At 45.7% G+C, this 16080-nt stretch overlaps 1 protein-coding gene across 8 annotated transcripts in view; it reads right to left on the reverse strand.

Annotated features, from left to right (window-relative positions):
- The window catches only part of LOC138245916 (uncharacterized), a 191189-nt gene that overhangs the window by 71400 nt on the left and 103709 nt on the right, over window positions 1–16080 (reverse strand). For 5 of the 8 annotated variants that reach the window (XM_069199962.1, XM_069199961.1, XM_069199963.1 and 2 more), the window contains one exon: window positions 6911–7006. The exons of the other annotated variants lie outside the window; for them this stretch is intronic. In XM_069199962.1, the coding sequence (XP_069056063.1) occupies window positions 6911–7006 (96 nt within the window). The remainder of the gene's footprint in view (window positions 1–6910; window positions 7007–16080) is intronic. 8 annotated transcript variants of the gene reach the window in all.

Raw genomic sequence — 16080 nt, forward strand, 5'->3', positions numbered from 1 at the left:
TGTGCACTTTACCCTTGCTAGCCAGAACTAAAAGGCACATACTCTCCCATTAAACAGGGTTAAATCGACATATTCCTATGAGGCACTTTAAACTTCCATGTACTTTCCTGGTATATTGTGTATAAAGTGCATCCAGGGCCTGGACATTAAATGCCACTGGCAGTATCTTTTGTGCCATCCACTACAGTGGCAGTGCAAACATGGCTGTAGGCTTACTCTGTGTAGCCTGACTGGTGCATTGCAAAACCAGCAGTGCGACCTGTGAAAATAACCCATTTTAACTGGTACAGACCTCCCATTGAAATATTAGTAAGTCACATTTATGTAGGCCTTGTAGCACACAAAGAAGAGCTCATGGTATTTAAATGTGGACAAATAGAAAATTCATACTACCATGCCCCGACAGGGACAAGTCCGAGAAAGCTATTTTTACTTTGGCAGATTATATTGATATCAATACTGATACCTTGGGAAAGAGACCAGCAAGAAAAATAATATAACTATTGTAAATGTTATTAAAATACAAAAACTAAAAATATCCCAGGAATGGGTTCTAGAAAGGAATATGTAGGGGCCAGGCAGAAAGCAGGCCTGTCTTTCTCCTCAAGCATGGAACATGGCCATGAAGGCAGATGGGGAGGTTCCATTTGAGAATGTAATGTGGAGTCCTTATCTTACATTTCTTATTTGTGTTCTAAATAAAGAACCAGGTAATTTGTCATAGCTAATGATGATTGATATTAAGGATTGCATCTTTATGGATGAACAGCTGCCCCCACCACTATGACAATTAGCTGGTGCTCCTGCACAGAAATCCCAGGTATTAGTCAGAATGAGACTATTTGCTGTGGTCCTAAACTGGGATTATGAAGAGCTCCATGGAACTGAAAACCCTGAAAAGTGGTTTTGTATGAGTCAGTCATGAAGATTTTGCCACTTTCCATTACTGCTTGTAAGATTTGTTAAATTCATGGACCTTGATCTGATATGCCTTGAACATTCAACTTTCTAATTGTATTTTATGTGTGATTCAATATTCATTTTGGTTGCCTTCAAATTTTATCTTGTATTTGTTGTGTTGTGAATATTTTCACGTCACTGCATTTATGAAGTAGTTCCTGTGATTAATACAACCTTTAAATTCTGTATCTTGGGCTGGGTTCTGCTCCAGGAACACATCAGTGTGTTGAGATTTTTGCTGACATATCTAAGGTTCTAAGGGTCAGATGCATCAAAGTTCTGTTTTGCATTTCTTAAATAGCTAATTTTAAGAAATCGCTATTTAGGAAATGCAAAATGATATGTAAGGAAATAGCGATTCCCACAGAATCACAATCTCTGTTAGGGAATCGATATTAAGAGAATGTAACTCCATTCGTTCCTGTGGGTCTTCAGGGCCATAGGTGCGAATGTTTTTGTATTTCCTATTTTGCGATTCCTTATTAGGGAAATGCAAATTAGGAAATGCAAAAGCAAGGGTGCAGCAGGCCACTTTCGTCCCTGGGGACCCCATCAGCAGCTATGTCCTAGGGGTGCCTTCTCCCGGAACATAGTGGTTTCCATGCCCTCAGCAGTGCGGGCAGGGAAACGTGTGTTTTGCTTTTCCTTGGTGGAGTATTCAAATCTCCCACTTAATTGTTTCATAGACCGTCGTGAGTGATGTCATACGTGAGGTCATATGCAGTGGATCTAGTGCCCTGAGTAACTGCAACATTTGGTGTAAAATTACTGATGAGTAGGCCGTGCATCGCACTGGTGCGAGTTATAGTTACCATAGGGCACAAGTTATAGCTACTTTAGATAATTCTAACTATCACTGCTGAATTTCTATGGTTTGTTAATGTGAAATGTAAACCTGACTATAAAGTACCTGAAACTTTTGTTTTTTTTGTGAATTTCTAAGGTTCTTTTTAATTTGATTTCCTATTTATATGGAGTGGTGTCTTCTCTAGGGCATAAAACTTTGTAGACGGTCCAGGCATATAGCAAAGAGAAGATGGGATAGCAGGCCTCCTGGGCTCCACGTTATATGTTAGTGGGTGACACAAGTGTTTGGTTCAATTACATCTAGATATCACAAATAAGCCACATCTTCAAGTTCAGTTAAGAAAGCTTTGATACCACAAATGTTGCGCAGCGGACTGTAGTCCAGCCCGCGACACTACCATCTTCCCCACCTTCCTCTTTTTCTTGGGCATGCCGCCATTCTACATGGCGGCCTGCTGATTTGGCGTTGAAGGTGCATTCCGCGACGTCTGCTTCCATTTTATGTTGGGCGTGCGGCCGGTCCACATGGCAGCCCATTGTTCTGTCCTTGGCATTTTGGGAATGTCACAGTTCCAGTATTGGAACCACGGCCTTCAGTACAACAGTCTGCTGGGGCAGTGACACACCTACCTGCCTCTTAGGAAGTAAATATTACAAACTGCCTAGTAGCCATTCTCGTGCCTGGTGTCCATATTCTTGCAGGTTGTCTTCCCATAATCCACAGTCTTCTTCCCAGAGTGCCTAGGGAAGAGTTTTGTTACACCAGTCTAACATGGTGACCTTTTCTATCCCTTTCATTACTGTTTCCCTATTCAAAATGGAGGCTATTTACTTCCTGTCGCATCACTTCCTGTCCAAGGGGCTAAATCTTTCATTTCCTTGTGGTGTAACACTCCTTGCTCCTGCTAGTGTGTCCTCGCTCCTGTTGGTGTTTTCTGCTCCTGTCTGGTGTACCTTGTTTCTTGTTGGTGCTTCCTGTTCCTATTTTGAGTCCTTGGTGCCTTCTGCTCTTGCCTGGAGTTTTCTGATTTCCAGTCTATTTCCTGGCCTTCTCCTTTCACCTCCTTTTCTTTCTTGGAGTTACTACTTGTTGTAAGAGGTTTTATCCCTTCTGGGTTTTAACTCTTTGGGATTCCTCCTGGAAGGCACAGTCTGCACTGAGGTTACATTGTCGGCAGCACTGTTTCTACCGGAAAGGTTCACCCTCACTTCGGACAGACCAGAACTTTTAAAAACCGAACTCAGAAACCGTCCCAACACACCAAAGTCGGAAAGAGAAGTTCCAGTCATGACAACAAAGCATTTTATAATTTTCATAATGAACCCCCGACAGGAGGTAGGCTGTTAGCACCTATCCACCTGATCTCACCCAACACATTATCATGCTACTGTCATTGTCTGCTTCATGTCCCTGCCACAGAACCCTAGAATTCTGGCATCAATAGTAGTTAGTGCCAGCATTCTAAGCATTTGCTGGATGAGACAATCTCAGCAATCCATATAAAGCCCTAATGAAGGTTTATTGTATTTTTCCTTTGGCTATAATGTTTGGTAAATGCCTTCCCTAAGTTAAGGGCTCGAGCTGTGTGTGTGTGTGTGTTAAGGGAGTGGGCACTTAACTTTTACAGCCCAAGTCAGAAAGGGTATTCCACCAATCAGGGCAGATGTTCTAAATTAAACTGGGAGAAACAGAAACACTAGCAATATAATGCTGGAGCAGGCCAATACTGCTGTCATTGGCCCTCTACTATGATAATGTTTTGAATGGCACTGTCAACATTTAAATATTCTCATACAACAAGATAGCTTGGTGCCGAGGACTAGATCGGTTGCTAAAGGCGCAAAAAAGACTTTGAACTAATGACTTAGCCAGTAATGCTATTAGAAAATTCCACCTACTTAGGGATGAGTGCTTTACATTTAAAAAGTGATTGGTTACATTATTTTGTATTATAGTTTGAGTGTAGAATGCTGTGATGTCACACAGTATTTTATCAGAAGGCTGCTGACATCTGCCATGCTCTGCGGGTCAGAGGCTGGAAACCCACAAGGCAAACTCAGCCTTCCTTCTTCCTTTCTGAGGTTGGTAAATTGATTGCCAATTAAATGGGTAAAGCTGCACTTGTCATGTTCAGTACTTAGATAGGGAAGAACTATACAACAAACAGTGACATCGGCAAAGAAAGCCTTTTGGAGCCCACAATTATTTCACCTCTGTACACAGAAAGTAGTTTGACCAATGGTCTTATGTAATTGAAAAGAAGGGAAAAGATGGCTGGGCGTGGAGGCACCCCCAAGAGATAGGCTTTACTATGCTCTCAATAGGAGGAAGATGTACCGACTGGAACTTCCCTGTGACAAAAGTTGCACTCTATTCATTATTACTGGTTGCGTACTTCTGTAAGACACTGAGGATGACTTACAGTTTGATATCTACTGTTGTCATCCAGGCCCATCCTAAGGCCGTCAAATACAGACAGGAAATGCTTCTGAATACCCCGCAGAAGAGAGTCAAAGGTATTAAATGATCCGGCCAACTTTTGGCGTTGATAAGCTGTGATTCTTTCGAGTAGGATGGCAGGATAAGGCGGAAGATTTTCTAGGTCATATGAATCTTGCTATGTTTCCTTGGAAAGGACAGCACCATTACTGATGTCAGACACTTGGTGTGAGATCATGTAAAGAATGAGTGCTGCCACTGAGAAGGACACGTAGTTGACCCCTGTTTCTTGTGAATTCATACAGGGCAGTGGAGCTTGGGGCATTACCAGATGCTGAGAGCTTAACAGACTTATCCCGGACAGCATCAGACTGGAGACTATGAAGTGGAAAACAAGAAACATACAGACAAGGCAATACGCCTTCTCGATCTATCCACTCTGTATTTGCAGCAACTATCCACCATGGCCGCCACAAATCTGCTCCAATTTAGGAAATAGTTGTAGATATCTCTTTAGAAACATAAACCACAACAGTAACAGTCCACCTCCTCTCTACGAATTTAGGTGCCCCATCCAAACCCTGACTGACTATATCTTTGCCTTTCACCATATGCAGTGTTCCGTTTTCTGTTGGCTAAATTCAGACAATACAAAACCCACATACATGCAAACATTTGCACATATTGGGGTATGAAGTAATCAAAGGAAGGGCCAGATTCTTTATCACGGTGGTCATTAGACTTTGGCAGGAGAACAACGAGGGTGGTTCTGTTTCTTTACAGCCGGTAAAATCGTGCTGAGACACTGCTGCTTGCTGGAGCAAAGCTATACCAAGGCATACATACATTTCTGGCTTACTGGCAAAGCACAATCCTACGGAATAGGTAAAAGGTTCTCTTTCTACAGACATTTGTGTTGCGGACATGATGCAACTGAATAATCAGAAGTGCTAATTTCTTGGAATCATAAACAGACAACCGGTTCAGATTGTCATAAGAGGTAGAATGACACAAAAGCCATAAAGCAAGGTGTCTAATGGCAACTCCTGCCACCGTAGGTGCATCCTTTGTTATAAGAGTGTAACACCTGCTATCAACTACCAGGTGGCGCCCAACGCCTTCTGTGTACATTCCCTCACTCCATATTGGCACAGAGGACTTTGTAGATGTGTCATGTGCAATATCTGAACAGAACTTAAATGATGCATATGGGAGGCAGTGGTTTTTTTTGGATTTTGTTTTGTGTTTGCTTAAGATCGGGACTCGTAAATAAGGAATTCTAGCGGTTGATGTATTACAGGTGTCCCCAAAGATTGTGGAATTTTCATTTACACTGGAAATGGGACAACTCCATTGTCATGATTTTCTCTCCCAGCTGGGTATGAGCATGTGCAAGGTGAGAACATTGCACAATAGGAAAGCCACAGAGACCGTGAACATTTATGTGCAGTTTTCTGGAGTGCAAGCCTGGCCCAATGGCATTAGAGCGCTTTACACAAAATCAAAGTTAAGTTTCGAATAACCATAAACAATGAAAAAAGCAACAAGAGGAATGCAAGGTACAGACCACCTGTCTCACCAGCAGAACTGGGCGGTAGTTTTCAGGAAAAGGTATGATGCATGGAGTTCTCAGTCTCAACCAAAGAGTTATAAACGTCAGTAGTATAAGCTCCTTTTTATAAGTGGCAAAGAAAGGAGTAGTGTGTAGAGCTGCTGGAAATGAATTTCAGATTCTCGATGCACATTGACTGTAGAAGGCTTCAAGAGGGATTCAGTATTTCTCAGCCCCCGTTGGGCACTAGATATTTGCAGTTTCTTAGCTATGTAGGAGGGAGTGGAGGTCATTGGGACTTTCTGAGTGATGCAGGCAGCCTTAATTGGCCCACATCATAAGGCGTCACTCCCTCGTAGAATACATATATTTTGTAATGTTTCACACAAGAAAGACAAGACAGGAGATGTGGTATGCATATTTACAGAGAAGCACGGCCATATACTAGCTTCAAACGTAATACTTTAAATTATGATTTTATTCAAAATGTTGCTCGAATCCAAAAAGTTATTAGGTGGCCATGCTTTCCATTTCACACTACAGATGAGATGAGATGAACTGAGGTTTGGTCAATTTCTTTCGAACTCAGCACCTTCTTCACTAAACTTTGTCAGCTGAAGGACAAAGGCACTACACAAAACAGTAATTTATGTGCTTCCTATATACATATGTACACAAAATAGATATGTAACCTACGTAACCAGTTAAGGTACAAAATACAGCGGCCCAAAACTGAACTGGATAGAACTGTCAATTCATTTGTCTTCTTGCTAACATACTTAACCAATGTATCCCAGTTAGGCAGCGACCTAGGTTACACATGTAAGTAGCTAATCTGCACTGTGATACTCTAAAACCGAAACTGCACTACCCGAAAAGTGTAACTGATGTGTCTTCTATCTACCCAAGGTGAAGTATTGGGTGCGCTTAAACAGACACGCCTCATAAAGTGCTGCTTTCATGACAGTAATTATTATAAAAAATTATAGCATAAATGATGCTGGAGTTGGAGTGGTCCAGATTAAACACTCTCCTGTGCCAAAACATAAATATATTTTACTTAGATAAATGCCAGAACACCTCTCTCTATTACAGAATCTAGAATTTCATAAGTTCAGTCTACATTGTAGAGCAATATCTTGGCTACTTACCAGTATCAGTCTTGTTGCATTCTCCTTCACTCTTTAATTTCGGAACATCATAAATATTTGTCCCCGTGTCGCTGTCGCAACTCTGATGTTCTTGCTCTCAAAAACATAATAATAATTGTAATACTAAATGCCTACTCCAGACAGAGCTAGTGTTCTAGCATTCAAGTTTTTTCCCCAGAACCACAACGATGCTGATACTTTGCACAATTTAATAAAGTCACCAGCGCAACAGGCCCTAAATACATCCCTCAAGAGGAAATTCTTACACTTTGCCACTGCTACTACATGGTAACTCTGTACTATTCTTAACTCCATATCTCTGTACATTGACCACATTGTGGTAGTCATTACTGTGGAGGTGCAGGCCAACATTAAAAACTTGGGAATTTGATAGAACACCAACCTGTCAGGACAAATGTTCATGGTGTTATCTAATGAGATGTAAGGTATGGATTATTAGGTGTTCATGTTGTTTATAACCTACCCTGCTTTGGACATTATTAATTTCAAACTTGAGGTTCATCTGAATCATTAACAAACGCTAACTCATCCTCCTCCTGACGCACATTGTGGAATGATGCTGTAGCCAGTTAATTACTGTCCATTATGAGCATACGGTTTTAAAAGGTAGGAAACCATATTTAGACCCTGCACAGCCGTCAACAGCATGGTCTCTGCATACAGAGTTCAGACTTGGAAAGTTCTGCTCTAAACTTGAGTTTCTAAGTATGACAAATTTCTACCATTCGAGTACATTTGTGGGGTTGTATAGAAGCTAGTAAGTATTTGCTGTTTGGCAGTTTTGCCCTCCCCCCAATTTTCCTTCAGGAAAAGTAGTCTGCTCCTATGTTTATAGAAATCATGCTTTTGGATCAGTAAACAAAGCTATGAAATAAAGTGAGAAGCCTGCCTACCCAAAATCTTGTTTTTGCAAGAGTTGCATTTTGCATGTAGTATTTGTGTAACACACAACTAGCAACAATACAGCATAGCGCTGTACATGGTTGAAGGCAAAGACTATGTCAACAAGTGACTGGAGTAGTATCTGAGTTCTAAGTATAGAATTGCACAATTACCTCACTGTGATGTAGTGTTGTTTACAGAGTTGTGTCTTTAGCTTTTTCCTATATTGGAGAATGTTAGGAGGTGTTCTGATGGACACAGAAATATCTTTCCAGATCCTGGGTGCATAGATGGAGTAGGTGTATATCCTTTATTTTTCCCTTTTCACATATCGTCAACTCCTTTCTGATGTCCTGGTTGTGGAACATTGGTCTTAAATTGTACTTACATGCCTATTTTGTAACTTGTTTTATGAATTACACTATACACATTCTGTCTGCTGTTCCTTCTCCATGGCTACATTGAATATTTCGATCGAGCTATTCATAGCTTTTAAATGGGAATATATAAACACATGTATGGTAAATATTAATAAGAAATACTCCATTGATTCCTTAACAGTAGATGTTTGCTGAATGAGGTGCTCATTTTTAAATTTCCAGATAAAAAAGAACTAGTCACTACACTTTCTAAAACACTGGCCCTTTTAGAATTCAGTGGATGAACAACATCTGCCAAAAAATGTTGGATGTCCTGTCTGCTGTATTAAGACATTTTAATGTCTCTAACAGTAGATAATATTAACTTCAAAGCTTAGCGTTAACTCAGTAGTACTCACGCATTAGCCATAACATCATTGGACCAGTTCCTTGTTCAATATTATGGGGGTCATTCCGACCCCGGCGGGCGGCGGGCACCACCCGCCGGGCGGAGACCGCCAGAAGACCGCACCGCGGTCAAATGACTGCGGCGGTCATTCTGACTTTCCCGCTGGGCGGGCGGGCGACCGCCAAAAGGCTGCCCGCCCAGCGGGAAAGCCCCAACAACGATAAAGCCGGCTCTGAATGGAGCCGGCGGAGTTGCTGGTGTGCGACGGGTGCAGTGGCACCCGTCGCGATTTTCAGTGTCTGCTTGGCAGACACTGAAAATCTGAATGGGGCCCTGTTAGGGGGCCCCTGCAGTGCCCATGCCAGTGGCATGGGCACTACAGGGGCCCCCAGGGGCCCCACGACACCCGTTCCCGCCAGCCTCTTCCTGGCGGTGTAAACCGCCAGGAAGAGGCTGGCAGGAAGGGGGTCGGAATCCCCATGGCGGCGCTGCTTGCAGCGCCGCCGTGGAGGATTCCCTGGGGCAGGGGAAAACCGGCGGGAAACCGCCGGTTCCCCTTTTCTGACCGTGGCTTTACCGCCGTGGTCAGAATTGCCCCAGAAGCACCGCCAGCCTGTTGGCGGTGCTTCCTCCGTCCCCGGCCCTGGCGGTCCATGACCGCCAGGGTCGGAATGACCCCCTATATCTTTAATAGTGTACTTAAGTATCATGCAAAGTTTATTTATTTTGCCTTGTTATATCATCAAAACTACCTCAGATGATTGTATTACTTAGCGCTAACGTATCTTTGTAATTTTCTACGAACATCCAATGCATACTAGCTATTTATGGGTGGCATTTTTTACAGTTAGACCATATACATCATCATGCCCTGTTTGATATGAAAATTGCAATGGTATGATTTTTCCTTTGTTTTTGTTGAATATCAATAAGAGTGCTTGATTAACTAACTTTGCAGGACTTTTTGGACATTCTGGACTTCTTAACCTTACACTATTTCTTAGATTGACATGCCAGCACCACTGTTAACTTTACACTAATCTATTGACTGTTCGATCCACTAAACTCAATCACTTTTTGTACAGGTTTGTCTTGATATTTCACTCAATCTTGACTAACAGGATAAGGGCTATTGGGAGTTAACACATTTCTTTTCTCTTTTTCTCTAAAAGTGCCTTAAATTAGGGTCACAGGGTGCACTCTCAGACCGTCCCTTTCGCATATAATCTCACCATCCTCACGTAGTTCTTGGAATAATTGCACTGATGGGTGAGAGCCCTGCATGACCTTCACATGTTTCCTAACCCACTTATACTTGGAAGGTTCATTTTAATAACTGACTCGCTCATTCTTTTTTTTTTTTTGTGTTGTAATTATTTTATTATATTATCCACAAAAGAGAGAGAGTAATACAATACAGAAAGGGGGGATGAGTACAAGTTATCCTTTGCAGTCTTGTTCAACATTTTGTACAGAAAAGGAGATGGCGTATATTAATACATATACTTAACTCTTATAACTAAGCATTAGAAGAATAACTCGACTGGTGTTGACTATAGTCTTACTATCACACCGTCCATCATTTTCTCAGGAGGTGCCGAATCTGAGGAAAGTCGAGGGGGTAGGAGTAAGGGGGGGGAGGGAAGGAGGAATGGAACCGGGGCTGATTGGGGAAACATGCAGGTCGCGTCATGAAGCATTGTAGAACGTGTTTGCTTACAGGTCGGCCATCTCGATGTTGGTAAAATCATACGAACGAAGGGAACGAAAGGGTGTGTTATATAAAACGTGTCATTTTGGTATGTAGGCGGTTATACCATAGACTATGAGGTGGTCGGCTTTGAAGGAAGGTGCGGAGAGGGGTCGGGGGAGAGGGAAATGGAGGGATAGATCCGTGAGAGGCCGAAAGGGGGAGGGCGTCATGAATCAGTAGGGAGAAAGAGGTAGGTAAAAAGCGGAGAGAGTGGGGAGAGGTGAGAGAAGGGAAGAGAAAGCGGGGGAGTGGAGTAGGGGAGAGAGAGTGGGGGGAGGGGAGGAGAGAGGGAAGGCAGTGGGATGATGGGGCAGAAGGAAGGGGGAGGGAGGGAGAAGAGAGAAAGAGAAGAGGCAGAAAGGGAGAGGGGGATAGAGAGGGAAAGAGGGTCGCCCAGGAGCGTGGGAGTGTCCACTGAGGGTAAAGTACCTCACTTAAGACATGCTGTGGGTGGATGGGGGGAGGGGAGGAGGAAATCAGGGAGGGGGGTGGGGGAGAGGGGAATAGTGGGGAGAATGAAGAGTTAAAAGGGAGGATGGATGGGGGGTGCAAGTTATAATCTACAGGGAGGGGGGTGAGGGGTGGGCGACAGCCATGATGAGTGAATAAGGGCGAAAGGATGTATGCATGGATAGGTCATGATAATAGTGCAAGTGGAAGGGAGAGAGAGGGGGAGATAATGTGGGCGAGAGTGAGTTCTGAGCCATGGGTGGTGGTGTTGTGGGGTCAGACGACAGGTGACAGGTGATCAATGTTGTGGGGTTAATATTGACAGAGTAGTGTCTGCGATGTTTATAGTGGTTACGGCAGTAGAGGGTCGGTAGGGAACAGGGCCCATACTCTAAGGAACAAGTCTGCCTGGTCTTGGAGGTTGTAAATGATCTTCTCACACGCAGCTGTCCGGGTCATTGCCGTTATCCATTCTTCCGGTGTAGGGGGGTCCGTCGAGCGCCAATTGCGAAGGATACATATCTTTGCCGTTGCGAGTGCGGTATGCAGCAGCCTCTGTAACGGACGAGGCAATACCGGGAGGGTGGTCATGTCGTGTAAGATGATGAGAGAGCGGGTAGTCGTTCTGGTAGAGGGATTGCAGTGGAAAGGGTGAGGCTGACGGCTTCCCATAGAGGGCGGACCGATGGGCAGCCGACCAGAATATGGAGTAGATCGCATTGAGTTTCCGAGCAGCGCCAGCAGGTCGCTTGTGGGAGGAGGCCTGCTCTGTGGAGTCGTAGAGGGGTCCAATACCAGTTATGTCTGATCTTGAAGATGCAGAATTTTAGGCGAACCTCGCGGACACCCCTGTCCAACGCATCTAGCAGGTCCACCCAGTCTTCCGTGTCGAACGATCTCTGCAGTCGGGTTTGCCATTGTAAACGTAGAGATTCTGAAAGAGGTTGAGAGAACTTGTGCTGTGTAAGGACCTTGTATAGGCCTGCCATAACACCCTTATATTTCCCCCCATTTTCCAATGTACTGCATCACTGGTGACGATTTTGAGCCTTAGTGGGTGATGTTTGTGTTATGTTGTAGGCAGTGTTGGAGTTGCATGTACCGCCATTCTTGGTTTGGATGGAGACCAAAGTTCTCTTTCAGTGAGGTGAAAGTCCTGATCGCTCCGTCCTGAAGAATCTGGCCTAGATGTACTATACCTGCCTCTCTCCAGGGCAGCCAAGTGAAGACCCTCCCAGGAAGAGGGGAATAGGAATTCGCAATCCGTTGTTGTTCCACAGGGGTGCTTGGGTGTGCAAGGAGGGGTGGACTCCAACCAAGGAGTGGGCCCTTCTCCATGCCATTCACGTCGCTCTTATTATCGGATTCGCGAGTATAGGGGGGGCTGTGTCAGTGCAATATAGACTCTCTATACTGCTGCCATGGGGGAGCAGGGCTTTATCAATTGCTACCCATTGGGGTGGTTCTTTCATTTTCGATGTTAACGTGGCTAAAGGCGACAGGTGTAAGGCTAGAGCGTAGTATTATACTGAGGGGAGGCACAGGCCTCCACAGGAACGGCGTGCCAGAAGTTTGGCGGGAGCCAAGCATGGTCGCATGGAGCCCCATACGAAGGCTCTGATTTCTGCGTCTACTGACCAGAGTAGGGGGAGGTATCTGGAGAGGGAGGAGGCCAAGAACGTAGGTAAAGCGTGGCACGGTGACCATTCTCACCGCTTGTACTCTGCCCCACTTGGAGAGGCCCAGATAGGACAATTTTTTTAAGTCTAGTCTCATGCGTGTGATCAAAGGGGTAAGGTTATCCATCACCATGTGGTCCAGTCCTCTGTTAACCTGAATTCCCAGGTATTTAAGGTGTGTTGGAGTCCATCTGAATGGATGTCCGTGTATGTCAGCTTTTGTTGTCATGCGTGAGAGGGGGAGGGCTTTGCCTTTTTCCCAGTTCACCCGGTAGTCTGAGATGGGGGCAAAGGTCTCAATGGTCTCCAGTAGCGCTGGAAGGGAGCGTCCGAGGTCTGCTATAGTGAGTAGGATGTCGTCGGCATATAGGTAGATTTTGGAGACGCCGCTGGGTATGGTGAGTCCCATTATCGAAGGGGAGGTACGAATAGCAGTCGCGAGTGGCTCCATAGCTAGTAAGAATAAGAGAAGGGAAAGGGGGCATCCCTGACGAGTTACTCTTCGAATGGGGAAGGAGTCCGAGAGAAAGCCCCCACAATTGACCCTTGCTGTTGGGTTATCATACAGGAGGCGAAATTTGGAAATTAACTGATCTCCTAGGCCAAATCCTTTCAGGGTCGCAAATAGGTATGGCCATTCAATGCGATCGAAGGCCTTCTCCGCACCCAGGGACAGAGCTAGGGTGGCTTCCGGTATGTTTCTAGAGGACCATAGTGAGTGGCACAGGGTACGCAAATGGTTCCTAGAGGTACGGCCCGGCACAAAGCCCACCTGGGATTGGTGTATAAGTGAGGGGATGACTTTGCGTAATTGGTTCGCTAAAACACTGGCTAGAATCTTGATGTCTCCATTTAGGAGGGAGATTGGCGATAACTGCTACAGAGCAAAGGATTGCGTCCAGGTTTCGGTATTACCGCTATTGTGGCAGTGTTAGAGATCGTGCCTAGGGAGCCTGTCCGACAGGCTTCGTCTAGTGCTCTGTGTAGGATATCAAGCGCTTCCTCCCCTGCCCATTTGTAAAATTCTGCTGGGAAACCATCCTCACCCGGCGATTTGTGGTAGGGGAGGTTGGAGATAACCGGTGATATTTCTAACCGGCTGATGTTACCCTCTAGTAGGGCGCGTCCTTCCGCAGAGAGGGAGGGTAGTTCTATACCATTGAGGAAGGTGTCAATGCATGCAGGTGTAGTTGTCGACTCAGGGGTATAGAGGTGACTATAGTAAGATGCAAACTCATTGACTATGTCTTGCAGGCGCGTGAGCGTTGTTCCGGAACGGGCTGTCATCACTGGTATGGCCATAGCTGCTGTTCGTTGGCGAAGTTGGGCCGCTAAGAGTCTCCCTGCTTTTTCCCCCTGTTCGTAATGTCTGCCCTGCATACGTTGGAGAGCGTTTTCGGCTCGTTTAGTGTGCATGTCGTTAAGTGCCATGCAGGCGGCCTCCAAGCGCTTGCGCACGGGGAGACAGGGATGGTCTGTGTATTGCCTCGTCAATTGGCGGACCAATGCTTCCAAGTTCGTTTGTTGTATTTTCCTGTCCCGGTTCGCCAGTGCTGCGTCCCTCATCATCTGTCCCCTTACAGTCGCCTTTGCCGCCGCCCACAGGAACCTTTGCGAGACAGTGGATCCTTGGTTATTCTGGGCATATGTGGACATATGGTCTTGTAATCGTGCCTTGCCCTGTGGAGAGCGGTATCGGTGGACTGCCAGTCTCCAAGGTTTACGTCCGGGGAACATTAGGCCCAGGTGGATCGCGATTTGCACCGGGGAGTGGTCCGATAAACCAGCCTCCAGTATTCGGGCATCTGTGACCTGCGCCGCTAGGCCATGTGAGATAAGAAAGTAATCTAGGCGGGACTGAGTACCATGTACCGGTAATAGGAAGGTATATTCCTTATCGGTCGGTGTAGGAGGCTGGACTGGCTTGTAGTGAGTACCAAGGGGTACTTGCACCTTGCACCAGGCCCAGTTATCCCTTATTAGTGTATAGGGTGTCTAGCAGCTTAGGCTGATAGATAATGGTAGCTTAGCAAAGCAGCTCAGGCTGAACTAGGAGACGTGTGAAGCTACTACAGTACCACTTAGTGTCATATGCACAATATCATAAGAAAACACAATACACAGTTATACTAAAAATAAAGGTACTTTATTTTTATGACAATATGCCAAAGTATCTTAGAGTGTACCCTCAGTGAGAGGATAGGAAATATACACAAGATATATATACACAATAGCAAAAATATGCAGTATAGTCTTAGAAAACAGTGCAAACAATGTATAGTTACAATAGGATGCAATGGGGAAACATAGGGATAGGGGCAACACAAACCATATACTCCAGAAGTGGAATGCGAACCACGAATGGACCCCAAACCTATGTGACCTTGTAGAGGGTCGCTGGGACTATTAGAAAATAGTGAGAGTTAGCAAAATAACCCACCCCAAGACCCTGAAAAGTGAGTGCAAAGTGCACCAAAGTTCCCCTAAGGACAAAATAGTCGTGTTAGAGGGAGAATGCAAGGAAAACACAAATCAGCAATGCAACAACGATGGATTCCTGTCTGAAGGTACCTGTGGAGCAAGGGGACCAAGTCCAAAAGTCACAAGCAGCTCGGAGATGGGCAGATGCCCAAGAAATGCCAGCGGTTGGTGCAAAGAAGCTCTTACTAGGCTGAAGAACTGTGAATACTGCAGGAACGACAAGGGATAGAGACTTCCCCTTTGGAGGATGGATCCCCCACGCCTTGGAGAGTCGTGCAGAAGTGTTTTCCCGCCAGATGGACGCCAACAAGCCTTGCTACACGCAAATCGTGCGTTTGGCGTTTTTGGACGCTGCTGGGGCCCAGGAGGGACCAGGAGGTCGCAAATTGGACCTGCAGAGAGAGGGGACATCGAGCAAGACAAAGAGCCCTCACTGAAGCAGGTAGCTCCCGGAGAAGTGCCAGAAACAGGCACTACGAGGATGCGTGAAACGGTGCTCGCCGAAGTTGCACAAAGGAGTCCCACGTCGCCGGAGACCAACTTAGAAAGTCGTGCAATGCAGGTTAGAGTGCCGTGGACCCAGGCTTGGCTGTGCACGAAGGATTTCCGCCGGAAGTGCACAGGGGCCGGAGAAGCTTGCAAAGTCGCGGTTCCCAGCAATGCAGCCCAGCGAGGTGAGGCAAGGACTTACCTCCAACAAACTTGGGCTGAAGAGTCACTGGACTGTGGGGGTCACTTGGACGGTGTCGCTGGATTCGAGGGACCTCGCTCGTCGTGCTGAGAGGAGACCCAAGGGACCGGAGATGCAGCTTTTTGGTGCCTGCGGTTGCAGGGGGAAGATTCCGTCGACCCACGGGAGATTTCTTCGGAGCTTCTGGTGCAGAGAGGAGGCAGACTACCCCCACAGCATGCACAAGCAGGAAAACAGTCGAGAAGGCGGCAGGATCAGCGTTACAGAGTTGCAGTAGTCGTCTTTGCTACTATGTTGCAGGTTTGCAGGCTTCCAGCGCGGTCAGCGGTCGATTCCTTATCAGAAGGTGAAGAGGGAGATGCAGAGGAACTCGGCTGAGCTCATGCATTCGTTATCTAAAGTTTCCCCAGAGACAGAGACCCTAAATAGCCAGAAAAGAGGGTTT

This window comes from Pleurodeles waltl, chromosome 7, assembly GCF_031143425.1.
Source record: "Pleurodeles waltl isolate 20211129_DDA chromosome 7, aPleWal1.hap1.20221129, whole genome shotgun sequence".
NCBI classification, from domain to species: Eukaryota; Metazoa; Chordata; class Amphibia; order Caudata; family Salamandridae; genus Pleurodeles; species Pleurodeles waltl.